Source organism: Mustelus asterias, chromosome 20, assembly GCF_964213995.1.
Source record: "Mustelus asterias chromosome 20, sMusAst1.hap1.1, whole genome shotgun sequence".
NCBI lineage: Eukaryota > Metazoa > Chordata > Chondrichthyes > Carcharhiniformes > Triakidae > Mustelus > Mustelus asterias.
The window spans coordinates 80,165,643-80,185,923 of NC_135820.1; the positions used below are offsets into that span (position 1 = coordinate 80,165,643).

The 20,281-nt window shown below is 41.9% G+C and overlaps 1 protein-coding gene across 13 annotated transcripts in view; it reads left to right on the top strand.

The window, feature by feature from the left end:
• The window catches only part of LOC144508681 (copine-1-like), a 102,191-nt gene that overhangs the window by 14,179 nt on the left and 67,731 nt on the right, over positions 1–20,281 (top strand). For 5 of the 13 annotated variants that reach the window (XM_078236929.1, XM_078236928.1, XM_078236931.1 and 2 more), the window contains 2 exons: positions 917–1,002; positions 3,038–8,478. The exons of 6 other annotated variants lie outside the window; for them this stretch is intronic. In XM_078236929.1, the coding sequence (XP_078093055.1) occupies positions 3,063–5,558 (2,496 nt within the window). In that variant the 5' untranslated portion in view covers positions 917–1,002; positions 3,038–3,062 and the 3' untranslated portion in view covers positions 5,559–8,478. Of the gene's footprint in view, positions 1–916; positions 1,003–3,037; positions 8,479–20,281 lie in introns of those variants that run through there. 2 more of the 13 variants (XM_078236933.1, XM_078236942.1) reach the window with 2 other exon arrangements.

The following is a 20,281-nucleotide window of genomic DNA, read 5'->3' on the forward strand; positions in this document are numbered from 1 at the left end:
CATTGCAGTAAGCCTGAGTTTCTGTTTGGTAAAACAAAGCTGTTGTCACCTTTAGTTGTCCTGTACAGTATGATGGCAGTTGTCTTCCAATTTAACATCCTCATGAACATACAAGTACAGTTATAAGGTCTTTATGAACATTGACTAAATCCCAAGTTATTTGTGGTCTCGTGCTGAACTTCTGCTTCAAATTACAGGACCTTTGGGAAATGAATATCATCCTTTTTAATGTAGCTCAAGTAATAAGTAATCTGAATGATACAGACCAGGAGGATCCCAGAATCGCTCCCTGATCTTCAGTGAGTTAGCTGATCTCAAGCTAGTGCAGCAACAGAAGTGCCACCATCATTGGCATAAAAAGGGACAGTCCTTTTTCGTTTCCAGCTCCTTTCTGTTCTCCAGCAATCCCTGTTAGAAATTGTATGTGTGTGCATAAGGCCATTGTGGGACTGAGTTTGGCTGTGTGTGCAAGATTAAATAACTTGCTGACACTTGCAACACTGGCTTGTGTAAGCATGGCTACTTGGGTGAGATATTGGAAGGCTCCAGGCATCCATGGATCTGCCCCCCCCAGCAAAGAGTCAGGAAAACATTTTTCAAAAGCTTCACTTGGTAAAACTTTGGGATTTTCTTTTTTTTATAGTCTCCCCTCCATTTCTGTGCTTTTTCTTTCCTTGATTGGTTCTGGAAACTTGTGATTATGGTCTTGGCTTTGTAGCATCCTTTTACATTTTGCGAGGGGAGGAGTGAAAGTTATTGCTGTAAAACGTGAGAAGTGAAGGAATTCTGAAATGTTCAGCTTGTACTGATTCTGCAAGATGCGGTCTTACGTGGTGACATTCGTGTACATGGCGAGAACCTGATTGCATTGCGTATTGCAGACATTGATTTGTCATCCCGTTTATTCTTTCTGCAGTCTGTAAAGTTGGTTTAAATTGGTTGACAACAGGATTGGCTGGTGTCCTCAGCTTCTTAAGGGAAACGCCTCTGTTTTGGTCACAGGTAAGATTCTCTTCTGTAAAGGTTGTTTTAGATATAGAATTTAAAGTTTTATACAGGCTCCATGTTAGTTGTTATCAAATTTTGAGCTGAAATACTGAGATTTACAATTTTAATTGGTATTTAGTAAAAAGGCATTAGCTCTATGGTTTGGTAGATTATTTTGGTTTAAATATAGTCTTTTAGACTCCAATTTATTTGCTCTTGTGTGTTTGAAGTTGGTTACTTTTTTTAAAAAAACTTGCTGACTGATTTGACTCGAGTCTGTTTAAGGCTGCAAAAGTGTTTTTGATTTGCATATTGAATTTTAATCTTTGATCCGCAACATTGTTAACCACTAGTATCTTCAAAAATTGCAAAATTGGCTATTAGCATAGTGAGAGAACAGAAAGAAACCCAGAAGATTTATATGTCAACTCAACTTAATACAAGAGTTTGCTTACTGTAGTTGTCTTAAGTATGAAAACAGTTCCAAATTCTGATATTCTTTACACGCTGAGAATGATTTGAAAGCTGGAAAAGATCTGAATTGTAGCTCACTTTCTGAAACTGTATTTGCATTCAGATTTCATGTTGCATATTGCAACATATCTGTAAGGAAGTTTGATATTAAAACAAAGATCTTCCAAAAACACTTCAGACTCCATGTATATGCTGATAACACTCAATTATAACTCTCAACCACAACCTCTCAATTTTTTCACTGTCTCTGATTTGTCACACTGCTCATCCAACATCCAGTATTAAATGAGCAGAACTTTTCTCCATTTAAATATTGGAAAGATCAAAGCCATTGTCTTGACACTGCTACAAATGTCATTCTCCTGCCACTGACTCCTTTCTCTTCCTGGCCTCCAAGGCTGAACCAGCCTATTCGCAGCCCCTCTATCTGACTGCCACCACCTTTTATACCCTGCAGCAGCTCATCTGCTGAAACTCCCATCTCTGCCATTGTTACCTCTAGACATGACTATTCCATTGTTCCCGGACAGCCTCCCACTTTGCACACTCCATAAACATCGGTTCATCCAAAACTCAGCCAATTTCCTAACTTCCTAAAGCGCCTTCATTCATTACCCCTGTGCTTGCTAAGCTAATTGGCTCCTGATCTGGCAATGCCTCCATTTTAAAAATGATCATCCTTGTATTCAAATCGCTTCACGACCTTCTCCCTTTGTTCTCTAACTCCAGCTCTTTGCTCTTCCAATTCAGGCCTCCTGTCAATACCTGGTTTTAATTGTCCCACATTTAGTTTCTGACCTAGAATCATAGAATCGCTAGTGCAGAAGGAGGCCATTAGGCTCATCGAGCCTGAATCGATAACAATGCCACCCAGACTATATCCCCGTAATGCCACATATTTATCCTTCTAATCTCCCTGACACTGAGGCAATTTAGCGTGGTCAGTCCACCTAACCTGCATGTCTTTGGACTGTGGGGTGGTGGTGGGGAAACTGGAGCACCTGGAGGAAACCCATGCAGACACCGGGAGAACGTACAAACTCTGCGCAGACAGTGACCCAAGCTGGAAATTGAACATGGGTCTCTGGCGCTGAGAGGCAGCAATGCTAACCACTGTGTCACCATACCGACCTCTTGGTCCCTAGATTCCATTCCTTCATTAAACTATCAGCCTCTTTTCTCTGTCCTTTTTTGAATCCTTATGAACACCTCATTGACCATTCCAAGGTTTTGGTCATATACCTTAATATCTCTTTCTATGACTTGTCATATTTTGTCTGAAAACACTTCTGTGAAGCGCCTTGGGCTGTTAGTTTGGTACAAAGTAGTGGTAAAGAGAAATGCATCACTGTTGTGGTTACTTCATTAAATTGCTGTGCAATTAAGTTTTGGATATTGTAACTTGGACTCAATGCAATGTTTGTTTAAAAAACCCATCTTAAAACTTGTCCTCAATGCAAAAAAAATTGGTTTTTGTGTGATGGCTAATATTGTATGCTAAGTAGATTTTACATTTCTGGTTAGGCTGGTTTTGTTCTAACACGTCTGACGTAGTTCGTGCCTTTCTTGTCTGCAGGTGGTTGTTATTGATTGGGCTCAGCATGGCCGTGGTCATCCGCTTGCAGGGTCTCCCCATTGTGGCGGGGACCATGGATATCCGCCACTTCTTCTCTGGATTAACCATTCCTGATGGTGGTGTGCATATTGTAGGTGGTGAACTTGGTGAGGCTTTCATCGTTTTCTCCACAGATGAAGATGCGCGGCTTGGTATGATGCGAGGTGGGGGCACAATTAAAGGAGCCAAAGTCTCGCTGCTACTGAGTAGTAAAACTGAAATGCAGAATATGATTGAGCTTAGCCGCAGGCGTTTTGAAACTGGTAATGTGGATATGCCGCCAGGGGGCTCGAGCAGGCCAGGGCCAACTAGTAATACTGGGATGAGTGGGAGGGGTAATTTACCCACTACCATGCCTAACTTAAGCACTCCCACTATGGTTACTACAACTTCCTCCTTACATGAAGGCATGGGGAATAAAAATGTGCCCACATTTTCTGCTGCCAGCATGGGAAGTACACCCTCTAGCCTCAATCCTACTTTCAGCAGCCCTGGGTTTAGCATGGGTTCAACTATAGCCAGCACTATGCCGCCATTGAATACAATGAACTCTGTACCACCTTTGCCACCACTTCCTCCTTTACCTACAATGCCATCACTGCCACCTATGCCTTCAATTCCTCCAATTGGTATTTTGCCACCAGTGCCTCCCCTTCCTCCAATAGCACCTCTTGCTCCCATTCCCCCCATGCCACCTCTACCTCCAATGCCAAGCTTACCGCCCATGCCTATAAATGCAGGAAGTAATCTTCCTCTGGGAAGCTCTGCGCCCAGTGGAATGAATGGTTCTGGGTCTGCATTGGGTATGGGTAATAGCCTAAGCTCCATGTACATGGGTCCCATGGGTACGTTGAATCCATTGCACCCCCTGAATTCCCATAGTTCAATAAATAAAGGACCACCACCGATTAATCCCGATGATCTCTATGTCCATGTTTATGGGATGCCATATACTGCAATGGAATCGGATGTAAGGGAATTTTTTCATGGACTTCGAGTTGATGCAGTGCACATGATGAAAGATCATTTGGGTCGCAATAACAGAGATGCAATGGTGAAATTTTATAGTCCCTCGGACACTTTTGAAGCTCTGAAAAGACATGGGAAAATGATGATGGGACAGAGATTTGCCAATGTGTTCCCTTCAACAGAGAGACAATGGATGAATACTACAGTTGGCTTTAACCCACCCAAAACCATGGGCCCCCCACCCACCATTGGGCATTTTGGACAAAATCTACCTCCATTTCATACATCGAGGTCTGAATCTCCAAGTAGACATGAACGATCGCGATCACGCTCCCCTCATGAGAAGGAATTCTGTGTGTATTTGAAAGGATTACCATACGAGGCTGAAAATAAGCACATAATGGAATTCTTCAATAAACTGGAACTCATAGAAGACAGCATCTACATAGCCTATGGACCAAATGGAAGAGCAACAGGTGAAGGCTTTGTGGAATTTAAAACTCCCACTGATTACCAAGCAGCATTGTGTCGCCACAAGCAATACATGGGCAGTCGTTTCATCCAGGTTCACCCAATCACTAAAAAAGCCATGTTAGAGAAGCTAGAAATTATTCAGAAGCGAACACACAACTTTGTGCAAAATGAGCAGAAGAGAGAAATAACAGTGAAAACTGAGGAAATGTCTGGTTCACCAAAACTTTGTGGTCATATATGGAATATCCCTTATAATGTGACAAAAAGTGACGTGTTCCAGTTTTTGGAAGGTATTGGACTAGCAGAAAACGGGGTCCAGATTCTTGTTGACTCTAATGGTCAAGGGCTGGGACAGGCACTGGTGCAATTCCTAAATGAAGAGGAGGCACAGAAGGCTGAGCGACTGCATCGCAAGAAATTAAATGGACGCAATGCATTTCTACAACTAATTACTCTTGAGCAAAAGAAAGACATGGAGACTAATCCACCATTTCAAACCAAAGGTCAAAAGAATCCAAACCTTGATCCTCCTTTCCTCCCGTGCATTGGAGGTGATGGTATATTTTCTCCAGGTGGCAGTTCAGGTAACCTTAATGGCCCAATACCACCATTCAACCCTGTTAGTACCTTTAGTGGATCAAGTAATATATTTGGGCCAGGACCAGCTCCTGGAACAGGGGTTAGTGTCAGTATTGGTGATGGGCCAGTTGGAGGGCCTGTTTTTGGAAGCAGCAGTGTCAGTAGTTTTCCAGGACCAGGGACTGAGCCAAGCTTTGGAGGTGGTCCTTTAAATACCAGCAGCCCAACAGTGGTTAAAGTACAGAATTTACCCTTCAAAGTATCTGTGGATGAAATTTTGGATTTTTTTTATGGCTACCGTGTGATTCCCGACTCTGTGTGCCTGCAGTTCAATGAACAAGGCATGCCTACAGGTGAAGCAATGGTTGCTTTTGAGTCTTGCGATGAAGCAATGTCAGCTGTTGTTGACCTCAGTGATAGACCAATGGGATCAAGAAAAGTGAAGCTCGTCTTGGGATAATTCCAAATTTTAAACAAGGCTGTAGCTTTATGGGTTTGCCTTTAGCACAGCTATTTAATCTGGAGGTTATCTGAACCTCTGGGCTGAAACTTGCAAGTGTTTGCAGCTAACCTTTTGACCTAGATTATTTGGAATTCGATGAAAATGTTTAGGTGTCCAGTGGAAATTGTAAGTACTGTACACCACAGATAGTGTAGACCTAGCAGAAGTGGATGTTTTGTGTAGATCCATGGAACTGTTAGTTTACTCATACACAGGCAAACCGCCTATGCACAGACGCATATTAGATGCTAATGTAGCCATATTTCTTTGTTACAAAGCAATCATTTTAAGTTTTGGCACCCTGAACGTTAAGTGGATAGAAGCTCTGTCAAAACTAGCTGTGGGTAACTAACCCTGCAAGTGAAAATGGTGAAATCAGAGCTAAACCTAGGTTGGACAGTTCTTTCTAAGTGATGTAAATTGTAGTATTTTGTGCACTTGGGTGTTATTGTCAGCTGCCATTAGATACAGTGAAAATAGTAGGAACTAGGGTACAAAAAAATTGAAAACTCAGTTCTTAATGTGCATGTTGACCCTTTTTGTTCTGGGCACGGTATGTTTTTTGAATCTTTTGAGTTTGAGAGCAGCCATTCTCTCTGGTCTCTGTATATACACAGCATACTGCAGGTTAGGTTGTTTTACTTCTGTGTTCAATTTGAACTTGTGCTAATGTATGACCCAAGGCTTGACACTCAACTGTTCATAGAGCTCATTTGTATGCTAGTTACCTAATTGTTCTGCTAGTACCCACACTGTTCATATTGATGCTGCAACAGTGGTGAAATCAGTTCAGATGAACTTTTTTTATTATTTTTAACCACTACAGGCTGCCAGTAGATATATTTCTTGCTGTAGGATTTGGCTAATACCAACCTTTTAATGCTGCCGCACTTAGTATAATTTCTGCATTAAAACTTTTCTAAAATTTTGTTACTTGCTGGTTTGTAAAAGTGTACAAAAGACCCCTCTAACTAAACTCATTCAAAGAGTGAATGAATTCTTGTGTTTTTTTTAAAAAAAAGCTAGCTGCAAATGTATTCCCTTCTGGCACTGGGAAACGTTCATTGTATTCATACCAGCATGCAGTGCTAGTAGAAATTTTAGTGTAACTAGCATTTTGAAATGTATTTGTAATACGCTGGGTAGACAGTGCCCTGTACTGGGAAATGCTGTACAGACTTGTTAATGACCCAAAACTCAATAATCCTACTGTATCATATCTGTGAGTTTTTTGTAAAAGATACAAAATGAATCAGTAAAAGTGTGATGCTGTTTTTTAACTAAAAAGAACAATGCGTATTGCTTATTTGAATTTTTGATGTGTTTTGCAAATGATGTTGAGGAGATCTGAAACGTATGCAACACTACATTGTACAGTGAGAAAGGACTTTTATTGGTCTACTGAGCATCCATAATGTTCCCAGTACATCTTAGGATATTGTATCCCTGTGGCTTTCAGTTTTGGGTCTCCACTCCCACAATATTGTACCAGTAATGTTTGTATAATGCTGGAAGCAGTGGGGAGGGATTTAGAACAGATTGGTCTCAATTCATGAGATTCAGCTCCCACATAAACTGGCTCTCAAAAGTAGCTGGATATTTTAATCAACTTGGCAGTGATATTTAATCGTCATGTGGCTCCGACCTCCTGCTGCTTGACCCTCCAGCTAAATTCAACTCCAGTCTAAACCCAAGGTCTGCTCAGTGGGCTAATATGTGAAGTCCACACAAACTACTTGTAAGAACTATTGTAAGAACTGCATTGTTCTTTGTGTGACTAGGAAATCTGCTGATGCAATATATTAAGCGTCATTGTATTGGCACAGTTGCATTTAAAGATCGCCTTTGTAATTTGCAGACTGATAAATTTTGCATTTACATCTATTTGGTGAGATCAGTAGGCAAAATGTTGAACTGAACCATGATGTAAAAGAACAAGTTGTACATACACCATTATCTTCTACAGCTTTTTGTCAATAAAATGCATTCCGTGATGAATAAAGGAAACAGCTCCTGTAGGTTTAGATGTAAAACGTTGTGTTGGTTTTTTTAAAAAAAAGTCAGACAAATGGCAAATTTGTTGGCTGTCTTTATTGTTTTTCTATGTTTTGTGTGAAACAGTGAAGAATATTGTAGTGCACCTGATGTCTGAATCTAATAGCCTGGTAGGGACAAAATTGTCCAATACTGACTTAAATAGATGAGCAGGATACAATTATCTGTTTGATTTTTATTTGTTCTCATTGATCATCTATACTTGCAATTTACCTCTATTTCAGAAGCAAGTTTATCTTATACAAAAGCAATTTCAATGAGCAGCTGTGACAGTGATATTCCATATTAATAATTGTTTTACCTTGGTTCTTCATTGGGTTCAGAGAATCAATTCACAACTGGGAAAGAAGTGAAACTCTACACCAGTTTCCATCCCCCATTTGAAAATCCATTTTGCTAAATCTAATTTATTCCTACCCCCAGCTCCCCAATCCTTTTACAATACTTAGTCCTTCTTAAAAGGAGCACAAAGCCTTTTTTGCTTTTGCCCCCGATTACATTACACTTTCTGGAAAAGAGGTGATGATTTCAAAAGAGAAGATCCATTAATAGTTAGATTAGATTTGACTTTAACAATGGGAGAGTATTGGCTACTTGCCCTCCCAGTTTTTTTTAAAAGAATGTGTATGAGACTGAATTTTTCCTGTTACCAAGAGAATGAGTGAAGTTTTGTCTGGCTTGTCCTTGTGGTATATTCTCAATTTACCTTCAATTTTCAGAGAAGTTGTGCATAATATTTACGTAAAACTCAAGTGTCTTGTTCTGTTGCTGTTGTACGACCCTTAACTGCATACATAAAATGGCAAGAGTAACTCATTATCTGACTTGTCCAAATTGTTTGCGTCTGATTTACTTTGCGTACTCCTTGTCATTTCGACATTGCTATAATAAGGACACTGGTGTGCTCCCTCTCTACATTGTATAATCACTTTGTACATACAGTTTGGAATATGCTGTGTTTTCCATCAGAGAATCAGTAGGTCTTCTCTGCACAAAGAGCAGTTTGATGGCTTCAGTGTGAACATTCATTTGTCAGTGGTTCTATGCATTTTATTTGTGGAATACATATGGTACAACTCCAAAAAATGCATTGCTTGTATAGTGGCAAGTTTGATGCTTTGCAGCTATGTGTACTCATGTTGATCACCTGCAGAATAGGCATCAGTTTTAAATGCTACTACAAATGTGTTTATGTATTTCTCAAACTTCATCTGTTTTTCATTCACTTCCCAATTCGTATTAATGTTGGCACTGAAAGGTAACTCTCACAAATTGGGGTAATCTTGTAAAAATTGTTGCTTTTTTTAAATGATCTTGATGTTCTGAAATGTTCACGGTTGGAATATAATGAAATAAAAACTTGTGTGGTATTGAATTTTTGATCATGGTGCGCAAATGGTTTAAATTGCAATCGAGTGCTTTGGCAAAGGTGATCATTTAAGAGAGATGATGACATTGTGAAAGGGTTTGTTTGTTTGGTTAAAAAGGAAACACAATCAGAGACACTCTACTACACTTGTGCCATCTGATAATTGCTTTATGATCTTGGTGAACCAGTAGATTTATCACAAGTGAATAAATCTATATATGTTGAATCTAATATGGTAACACATTTGGAACCATGGAATCTGCAGAAATGTACAGGCTGATATTTGTATGCAAAAAGCTGCTGAAGAGTGAATGGATCTACTGAGTGCCTGAATGATGGTCCATTTCATATACATGCCACTGTTAGTTGATATCATCATAATTGCCAATTTTGAGACCTTTAGTCCAGGCTACAATCTGCAGTTCCTGCTGTCTCCGTTGATGTTTAAGTGCAAAGATCAAAATTGTAAAGTCACTGAGGTGATGTCACCTTGGAAAAGGTAGGTTGTCACAAGCTTGGACAGGAAATGAGTGGTTGAATAAACCCAATGATGGAAATTTGGCATTCATTTACATTTTGGTGTGTAGGTCTTTTCTGATTTGTTCTCAGTTGTAGGTGACACTGGCAAAGTTGTATTTATTGCCTAGGCTTAGCTTTACACTTATGGTGGCATTTTGATAGAAATCATTACAACTGAGGGGCTTGTTGGGCTGCTTGAGGGTACAAAGTCAACTAGTATGAAATTGACTAGACCAGGCTGGGATGGCAGATTCCCTTCACCTTGAAGGACAATAGTGAACCAGTTGAATGTTTTTGTGTGGAAACACTGGTGCTCATATCTGAATTCGCAACCTCTGGATTACAGCCCAGTATGGTACACAAGTGACCAAATTACACACTGCGTTCCATCTCCAACCTGCATCTTGGGGATTGGAGTTGCTTTCCCACTTGATCAGAATATGATGTAGTCACGTTCTTGCCTGTTTCAAGTTCAAGCTGTCAACATTTCACTCCCTACTTGCGTATCTTTATTATTTTGCCCAGAGCAGCGAGCCTGTCAGATCTGAGAATTTTCATAATCTTCATCTGAGAGTTTAAAACCCTCTAAGAAGGACCTGTTTTGAGACTGACTAACTTATTGTGCTTACTCCCAGCCAGAATGGAGAGCTAGATAATGCACACAACTCACTTGTTTAGTGCATTGTATAATTTCCAGGAGTGCAGTAATGTATGGACATTCAATACTGCTAGACCTAACTTTATCAATGATAAGAAACACCGTGCAAATGCCCGAGTTTTGAAAGCAAACTTTATGGTGCTAAAGTCTCAGTACATTTTTGACAACATTTCCAGAACTTCTATACATTCAGGAAAATCTGTTCACATTTCTACAGGTTTAACTCCCTCCCCACCTGTAGTGGTATAATGAACTCTGTGCACAGCTCCCCTCCGTGGTTGCTCTTGAGTGAGATTGTCAGTTATAGATAGGTTTAATCTTCAGTTTTCCCCTTTGACAAGCTGTGTGAAGGGAGACAGCAGTGAATGGCGATAGATTGTCAAAGACACACCATGTCTTGCACATATTTCAATCAGGGATTAGGGGATGATTAAAGAACAAGATCCCTCTGAACCAGTGGGAGTTCAGACCATTAGCAGCAATGCTGCTTTGGCTGCTATCAGCTAAGAGCCAAACTTAAGAGCTAAGTTAGGTCTAGCAGCCCAATGGTTTAAAAAAAATGTTATTCCATCCATAAAACCAAATTCAAATTGAATCCAATTCATGGTACCCACCAGAGACAAACAAGATCCAAGCTGGCAAGATGAGGCAGTGTACCCCATCCTGGGCTCGATCTGACATTTGATCCTAGCCAAAAGGCTGAGATGGCTTTGAAAAATTCTCACCTTATGAAGGGGCAGCGCTCCAAAAGCTCGTGATTCCAAATAAACCTGTTGGCCTTTAACCTGGTATTGTGAGACTTCTTACTGTGCCCACCCCAATCCAATGCCAGCATCTCCACATCTTGAAAAATTGCATCAAGGAAAGCCTCGGTTAAACCTAATCAACTACCCTGATCATTGACTCCACCCTAGCATCCTGCGAAATCAACCTGTCTGATCATTGACTCTCCCCTAATCATCTTGGTCCTTGTGGCTCACCTAATTACTGGATAAACTGGCTGAGAATGTTGACATTGGAACATTGCCTGTTAGTGAGTGAGCAAGCTCAATTTGCATGATTTTCACTCATTTCAACTAGCAAAGCGAGGAGACATCATCCCGGTTGGCTAGTTACGACTTGGAGGTTACAAAATGTGCAACACTAATGATGAGTAAAGTAATAATGACTATTAACCAATGATCCATGTATTGATGTACCTGTGACACCTGCAATCACGCCATGCACACTGTTTATTACTCCGCATTGGCTTGAGAAATTTAACAGCTAAACTGAACCAGTCAAAGGCAATGGTAGGATTTTGCCAATAAATAGAATTTGACTTGTATGAGAGTTGGCTGAGGTTTGCATTCCTTCAGTAGGAATGCTCAGGTTTCACTTATCAAATTGTCTGCTGTGTAAAATGACAGCCCGGATTGGATCAGCGGTGTGTGGACTTTGAGTCCAGTCTCCTGAAAAGTGACTGGAGTTTCTTGAGCAATAGTGCCACGCAAAAAGAAACCAAGCTCTATCGATTGGTGATGAGTGAATGGAAGAACATTTGCAGCGTGACAAACAATGGTTGTTCATATTCCTGCTCCTTAATCCGTACAAGGTCAGTGTAACTGCCTGGCTCCCCATGGAAAAAAACTCCTTACATACTTTTGATGTAGAAACCTTATTCCCTTTGCACTCTCGGCATTCAGATCTCCTGGAGGCAGACTGTCTACAAACTGCTTGGAACATAGAAAATGCAGAGACAGTAAATGCTGGAAATGTTAAATGTGATCAGCCGTATACCTGGAAGTAAACAGGTCAGTCAGCATCTGCCAGACGACAATGCAGGAGTGAGCTCCTTCATCAGGACGGAAGACTGGAAGAGGAACGGTTATCTCAGTAAGACTGGAATGAAAGTGGGAGAGAAAGTGACTGGGGTCGGATAGAGAATGATCAACAGAGCGGGAGTAATGACCTTAACACCTGAGTAGAGAACTGAGGGGCTGCACAAGAGCCTTGGCTAATGGAGAAAGACAGTTCAAATGGTCCATATAGTGAAGGGTAAAAAGCAGGAGGGATGTCTTTTTTAAAAAAGCAAAAATATACCTGGCCAGTTATTTCTCTATTTGCTAATTTAATGTGTCTCTCCCTTCCCCTCCAATTATTTTCTTTGGTTCTTAACTAATATGCATAGAGATTAATGTAAACCTGAGGCCAATGCAGCTTTAACACGGTCAGTGTTCCTCGAGCCTAACACTGCTCAGAGTGTTATCAGTTCCTCTGTGCATCAATACCAGGCTTGTTCCACTCTCCTGGCAGCCTTTTCCTGCCACTCGGAGGCCAGTGACAACCCCAAGTACAGCAGAGAGAGGCTAACATTTTCCTAATTTCCAGGCTCTTCCCTGTTCAGGCCAGATTAATCTCAGTCAGCCCCCGACTTTGCTAATATTGGATTAGACCTCAATGAGGGAGATCGGTTAACTTGATACATACCCCGTGAATTGTTCAGTAAATTACACAGTCAGTGGAGGAGTAACAGTAGATTTTAAAGTGGACAGGCTCGTTTAAATGGAAGGTAAAATCGTTATGTTGGTCGTATCCCTGCAGATTTAGAAGAATAAACATGAATCCCTGTGGTGCTGGCGCATCTCCGGCTGCAGAGAAATGGGGAAGGGTCACAGCCCCGATGGCTTTCTTAACAATTGACGCTGATGACTGCACAGTAATACCGGTGCATTCCAGTTTTCAAACGGCAGTTTTGTAGTTGAAATAATGCCCCGTTCATTACGGTTCCCAAACATGTGACAAAATAAACACTTGGGATGGTTTGTGACAGTTGATTTCATGGTCGATATGTTGCCTGTGGTTTGAAAATTGAAGTCTGTAGGATTGAAGGGATGGTGGCAACACAGAAACTTGGTCAAAGGAGCAGAGGGTAGAGATGGTGGTTTTCAGACTAGAGGTAGGCATTGGGACCGATCTGGGCTAGTATACATCCAACTTTCTTCATAAATTTTGCAGATGACAAAACTCAGTATAAACAGTGAGGAGGATACTAGCAAATTGCAGTGTGTCTAGATCGATTAGTGAAATGGACAGACACGGCAATGGTTAGCACTGCTGCCTCCCAGCGCCAGGGATCCAGGTTCGATTCCTGGCTTGGGTCACTGGGTGGAGTCTGCACATTCTCCCAGTGTCTGCATGGGTTTCCTCCGGGTGCTCCGGTTTCCTACCACAGTCCGAAAGACATACTGGTTAGGTGCATTGGCCATGCCAAATTCTCCCTCAGTGTACGTGAACAGTTGCCGGACTGTGGCGACTAGGGGGTTTTCACAGTAACTTCATTGCAGTATTAATGTAAGCCTACTTGTGACATTAATAAATTTAAAAAAGACACATGGCCTGGTGAAATTTAATATTGCAAGTATTCTACCAATAACATTAACTGAATTTTAAAAATTGGTTAAAAGACTAAAACCTACATGCTATGTTGTATAAATACCTCAACTGATTAAATAACCAGAGCTAAATTGGGGTGGCAGTGTGGGTGATGAGCTGCAATTGTATCACCTGAGTTTTGTGCAAAGCACTGCGCTCAAGGATTGCAATCCTGGGCAACCATCTCTACAGTAATTGCATTTTGAGAAGCTTCCAACTCAGCATTATTGCATGGAGTCCAAGGTGCGGAACTTCATAGGGCATCAAGGGAGGTGGGTAGAGCGGTGGTGAGGCTACCCAGACAATTTGATTCAGGAGACGGTCGTACTCCGGACGTTAGGACCATAACAGGGGGGTTTAAACTAATTTGTCAGGGGAGTGGGAAAAGGAGTTGTAGTCCAGAAGTCAGTGTTGAGGGTGGTGAGGTATTGGGGAAGGTGTCAAGGTCAAGGGTGGGTACCGGTAGACAGGAAGGTGGGTTGAAGTGTGTCTACTTCAATGCAAGGAGCATCCGGAACAAGGTAGATGAACTTGGGGCGTGGATTGGTACTTGGGACTACGATGTTGTGGCCATTACGGAGACGTGGGTAGAACAAGAACAGGAATGGTTGTTGGACGTTCCGGGGTATAGATGTTTCAGTAAGTGTAGGAAAGCTCGGAAAAGAGGTGGAGGGATAGCATTGTTAATCAAGGATAGTTTAACGGCTGCGGAAAGGCACTTCGAGGGGGATCTGCACACTGAGGTAATATGGGCTGAGGTTAGAAATAGGAAAGGAGCGGTCACGTTGTTAGGAGTTTACTATAGGCCCCCAAATAGTCATAGAGATGTGGAGGAAGAAATTGCTAAGCAGATTATGGATATGTGTGGGGGTCACAGGGTAGTTGTCATGGGGGACTTTAACTTTCCAAATATTGATTGGAACCTTTGTAGTTCGGATGGGGCAGTTTTTGTGCAGTGTGTGCAGGAGGGTTTCCTGACACAATATGTGGATAGGCTGACAAGAGGTGAGGCCACATTGGATTTGGTACTGGGAAATGAACCGGGCCAAGTGTTAGATTTGGTTGTGGGAGAGCACTTTGGAGATAGTGACCACAATTCGGTGTCTTTTGTTATTGCAATGGAGAGGGATAGGGCCGTACAGCAGGGCAAGGTTTACAATTGGGGGAGAGGTAATTATGATGCGATTAGGCAAGAATTAGGGGGCATAAGTTGGCAACAGAAACTGTCAGAGAAAGGAACTAATGAAAAGTGGAACTTTTTCAAGGAACAAATACTGGATGTCCTTGATAGGTATGTCCCTGTCAGGCAGGGAGGAAATGGCCGAGTGAGGGAACCATGGTTCACGAAAGAGGTGGAATGTCTTGTGAAAAGGAAGAGGGAAGCTTATGTAGGGATGAGGAAACAAGGTTCAGATGGCTCGATTGAGGGTTACAAGTTAGCAAGGAATGAGCTGAAAAAGGGGCTTAGGAGAGCTAGGAGGGGACACGAGAAGTCCTTGGCGGGTCGGATCAAGGAAAACCCCAAGGCTTTTTACTCTTATGTGAGGAATAAAAGAATGACCAGGGTGAGGTTAGGGCCGGTCAAGGACAGTAGTGGGAACTTGTGTATGGAGTCAGTAGAGCTAGGCGAGGTGATGAATGAATACTTTTCTTCAGTGTTCACCAAGGAGAGGGGCCATGTTTTTGAGGAAGAGAAGGTGTTACAGGCTAATAGGCTGGAGGAAATAGATGTTCGGAGGGAGGATGTCCTGGCAGTTTTGAATAAACTGAAGGTCGATAAGTCCCCTGGGCCTGATGAAATGTATCCTAGGATTCTTTGGGAGGCAAGGGATGAGATTGCAGAGCCTTTGGCTTTGATCTTTGGGTCCTCGCTGTCCACGGGGATGGTGCCAGAGGACTGGAGAATGGCGAATGTTGTTCCTCTGTTTAAGAAAGGGAATAGAAATGACCCTGGTAATTATAGACCGGTTAGTCTTACTTCGGTGGTTGGTAAATTGATGGAAAAGGTCCTTAGAGATGGGATTTACGACCATTTAGAAAGATGCAGATTAATCCGGGATAGTCAGCACGGATTCGTGAAGGGCAAGTCGTGCCTCACAAATTTGATAGAATTTTTTGAGGAGGTAACTAAGTGTGTTGATGAAGGTAGGGCAGTTGATGTCATATACATGGATTTTAGTAAGGCGTTTGATAAGATCCCCCATGGTCGGCTTGTGATGAAAGTGAGGAGGTGTGGGATAGAGGGAAAGTTGGCCGATTGGATAGGTAACTGGCTGTCTGATCGAAGACAGAGGGTGGTGGTGGATGGAAAATTTTCGGATTGGAGGCAGGTTGCTAGCGGAGTGCCACAGGGATCAGTGCTTGGTCCTCTGCTCTTTGTGATTTTTATTAATGACTTAGAGGAGGGGGCTGAAGGGTGGATCAGTAAATTTGCTGATGACACCAAGATTGGTGGAGTAGTGGATGAGGTGGAGGGCTGTTGTAGGCTGCAAAGAGACATAGATAGGATGCAAAGCTGGGCTGAAAAATGGCAAATGGAGTTTAACCCTGATAAATGTGAGGTGATTCATTTTGGTAGGACTAATTTAAATGTGGATTACAGGGTCAAAGGTAGGGTTCTGAAGACTGTGGAGGAACAGAGAGATCTTGGGGTCCATATCCACAGATCTCTAACGGTTGCCAGTCAAGTGGATAGAGCTGTGAAGAAGGCCTATAGTGTGTTAGCTTTTATTAACAGGGGGTTGGAGTTTAAGAGGCGTGAGGTTATGCTGCAACTGTACAGGACCTTGGTGAGACCACATTTGGAATATTGTGTGCAGTTCTGGTCACCTCACTATAAGAAGGATGTGGAAGCACTGGAAAGAGTGCAGAGGAGATTTACCAGGATGCTGCCTGGTTTGGAGGGTAGGTCATATGAGGAAAGGTTGAGGGAGCTAGGGCTGTTCTCTCTGGAGCGGAGGAGGCTGAGGGGAGACTTAATGGAGGTTTATAAAATGATGAAGGGGATAGATAGAGTGAACGTTCAAAGACTATTTCCACGGGTGGATGGAGCTATTACAAGGGGGCATAACTATAGGGTTCATGGTGGGAGATATAGGAAGGATATCAGAGGTAGGTTCTTTACGCAGAGAGTGGTTGGGGTGTGGAATGGACTGCCTGCAGTGATAGTGGAGTCGGACACTTTAGGAACATTTAAGCGGTTATTGGATCGGCACATGGAGCACACCAGAATGATAGGGAGTGGGATAGCTTGATCTTGGTTTCAGATAAAGCTCGGCACAACATCGTGGGCCGAAGGGCCTGTTCTGTGCTGTACTGTTCTACTGTTCTATAACAAATACAAACACCATGAAATAGGAGAAGTAGGCCGTTCAGCCCCTCAAGCCTGCTTTGCCATTCAATGAAATCTTGCCTGTTCTGTTTGTTTCAAATTCCAGATTCCCATCTACTCTCAATAACATTTTGATCTCGTTGCCTATTCTACCTACCTCTGCATTAAAGTTTATTAGTCGGCTTACATTAACACACTAATGAAGTTACTGTGAAAATCCCCTAGTCGCCACACTCAGTGCCTGTTTGGGTACACTGAGGGAAAATTTAACATGGCCAATACACTTAACCAGCACATTTTTTGGACTGAAAGGGGAAACCGGAGCACCTCGAGAAAACCCACGCAGACACAGGGAGAATGTGCAGACGCCACACAGACAATGACCCAAGCAGTAGTGCTAACCACTGCACCGCGACTAAACGTGTTCAGTGATCCCGCCTCCATCACCTTCTGAGGCAGAGTTCTAAAGTCGCACAACCCTCAGAAAAAAACATTCTCCTCATCTTCTTAAAAAGGTGACCCCCTAGTTCTGGACTCAGGAGGAAACATCCTTTCAATACCCACCTTGCCAAGACAATTGTATACTTCAATGAAGTCACCCCTCGCTTTTCTAAACTCCAATGGAAAGAAGCCCAACCTATCCAATATCTCCCCATAAGACAACCTACTTGTTCCAGTTATCAATCTGGTAAACTTCTGAGTTGCCCTGAACTTGCATCCTTTCTTAATTAAGGACACCAAAATATCTCACAATATTCAAGATATATTCATTAATGCCTGTATAACTGAAGCATAAGATCCTTATTTTTATGCTCAATTCCTCTCATAATAGAAAATAACATTCTGTTAGCCGCCTTGATTGCATTCTGCATCTGCATTGTAACTTTTTGTGAGTTGTGTAGTACAACACACCTTTCCATCTCGGAATTCTGCAGTCATTTTCGGTTTAAGTGATACTCTGCTTTTTTTTATTTTTCCTGCCAAGGTGCGCAACTTCACATTTTCCTAAATTATACTCCAATTTTTGCCCACTCACAATCTACCCATATCTATCCATAAACTCTATGCATCTTCACAGCATACTTTCCTAACTATCTGTGTCATTTACTAATTTAGCGACGTTATGCTTTCACTCCCCTCATGTAAGCTGTTGACGTAAATTGTAGAAGGTTGAGGCCTCAGCACAGCCCACTGCAGGACTCCACTTATCACTTCCTGCCATAGAAGTAGAGTTAGGCCATTGTTTTGAGCATTCTCAGCCATTCAATAAGATTGCAGCTTATCTAATTGTGAACTTAACTCCACTTTGCTGCTGGAATAGCCCTTGGCTCCCTTGTCACTTAAAAAATCTATCAAACTCAGCCTTGAATATATTCAATGGCTCAGCCTTCATTGTTCGCTGTGGAAGAGAATTCCAAGTGTTAACAATCCTGATAGATGAAAAGGAAGTGGTACTGTTCCCCATACCAATGGCCAGAAGTTCCAAAGTTTGTGTTGCCAGCACAAACTTCACCTCTTAGCTGGAGAAGGTACTTGGAGGGTGAGGACCCATTTGATATGGTCCACATCGGAACCAATGACAGAAGAATGAGATTCTGCTGAAAGAGTCCAGATTAATAAACAGAATTTTAGATAATCTTTGGATTTCATGTGCATTTTGGCATAGAGAAAACCAATCAGAATGTTGATTGGATGACTCAATGAGTGGTGTAGGGAGGCATGACTGATTCATGGTGCATTGGGCAAAGTTGCATGTTGGTTCTTTGGGACAGACTCCATTTAAACTGGGCTGGGTCCTGAGTTCTGGTGAATTACAAAATTGGGCTATAAATCAAAAATGAGGAAGGGTGGAGGATTCAAGTGAGGGCAAATGTATAGATCTAAAGGGAAAACTCAAAGACACAGCAGCGTAACAATTTGGTAAATGTGAACAGAATGTCTGACAGGAAGAGGCAAAGTTTAATGGTGCTTCTGTGAATAAGGTTAAATTAGATTAAAAAGTTGAAATTAAACGTGTTTATCTGAATGCATGAAGAATTTGTAATATAGAAAGATGAATGGCACTGAGATAAAAGGGTTTGATATCATGGGCGTCACAGAAATGTGGTTGCATGGTGATGGAGGTTGGGAACTAAATATTCCACGGTACTTACTGTTTCAAAAAGACAGAATGGAGGAAAAGAGGATATTAAAGGATGATATAATTTGTGTCTTAGCTTGGAAGAGCAGGCATTCAAATCATTATGGGTGGAGATGAGGAGTAACAAGGGTCAGGGAAAGCTGCTGGGTATAGTTTATAGGCTCCCTAACAGTATAATGTTGGGCATTTGGAGTATTAATCAATAAATAGGAGTTTGTGACTGAAATAATGCAATGATCACTCATTTTATCGACTGGCCACCTTAAATCAGAAGTATTTTGGAAGATAGGTTCACGTAATGCATCCAAGATAATTTCTTGAACAATGGCTTATTATTCAAGGAGCGCATTTGCAGTCAAAAGGCTGAAGCATTTCAAACATTCCTATATCGACTAATTAATCAAATTTTCAAAATGGAAACATTGACAGGCATTAAATAAAAATAGAAAAATCCAACAGGCAGCAGGGAAGTAATAGATGGGGTATTAAAAGGAATATTGAATTAAAATTACAAACTTATTCCTGGATTACAGGTACTGAAGTGGCTGTGAGGGATGATTTAGCTAAGATAGATTGAGCCGCACGGTAGCACAGTGGTTAGCACTGCTGCTTCACAGCTCCAGGGACCTGGGTTCGATTCCCGGCTTGGGTCACTGTCTGTGTGGAGTTTGCACATTCTCCTCGTGTCTGCGTGGGTTTCCTCCCAGTCCAAAGATGTGCGGGTTAGGTTGATTGGCCATGCTAAAATTGCCCCTTAGTGTCCTGAGGTGTGTAGGTTAGAGGGATTAGTGGGTAAAATATGTAGGGCCTGGGTGGGATTGTGGTCGGTGCAGACTCGATGGGCCGAATGGCCTCTTTCTGTACTGTAGGGTTTCTATGATGATTCTATGATGAAATTAAATTGAGGTGTATGATCATTTGTATTTATATAGCACCTTAATGTCATAGAACATCCCTTCACTGGAGCATTTTTTAAACAAAATAGCCAGTATAGAAACTAGAAGCAGGAGTAGGCCACTTGGCCCTTCGAGCCTGCTCCGCCATTCATTTTAATCATGGTTGATCATCAAATTCAATATCCTGATTTCGCCCTCACCCCATATCCCTTGTTCCCTTTAGCCCCAAGAGCTATATCTAATTTCTTCTTGAAATCAGACAACATTTTTGGCCTCAACTACATTCTGTGGTAGTGAAT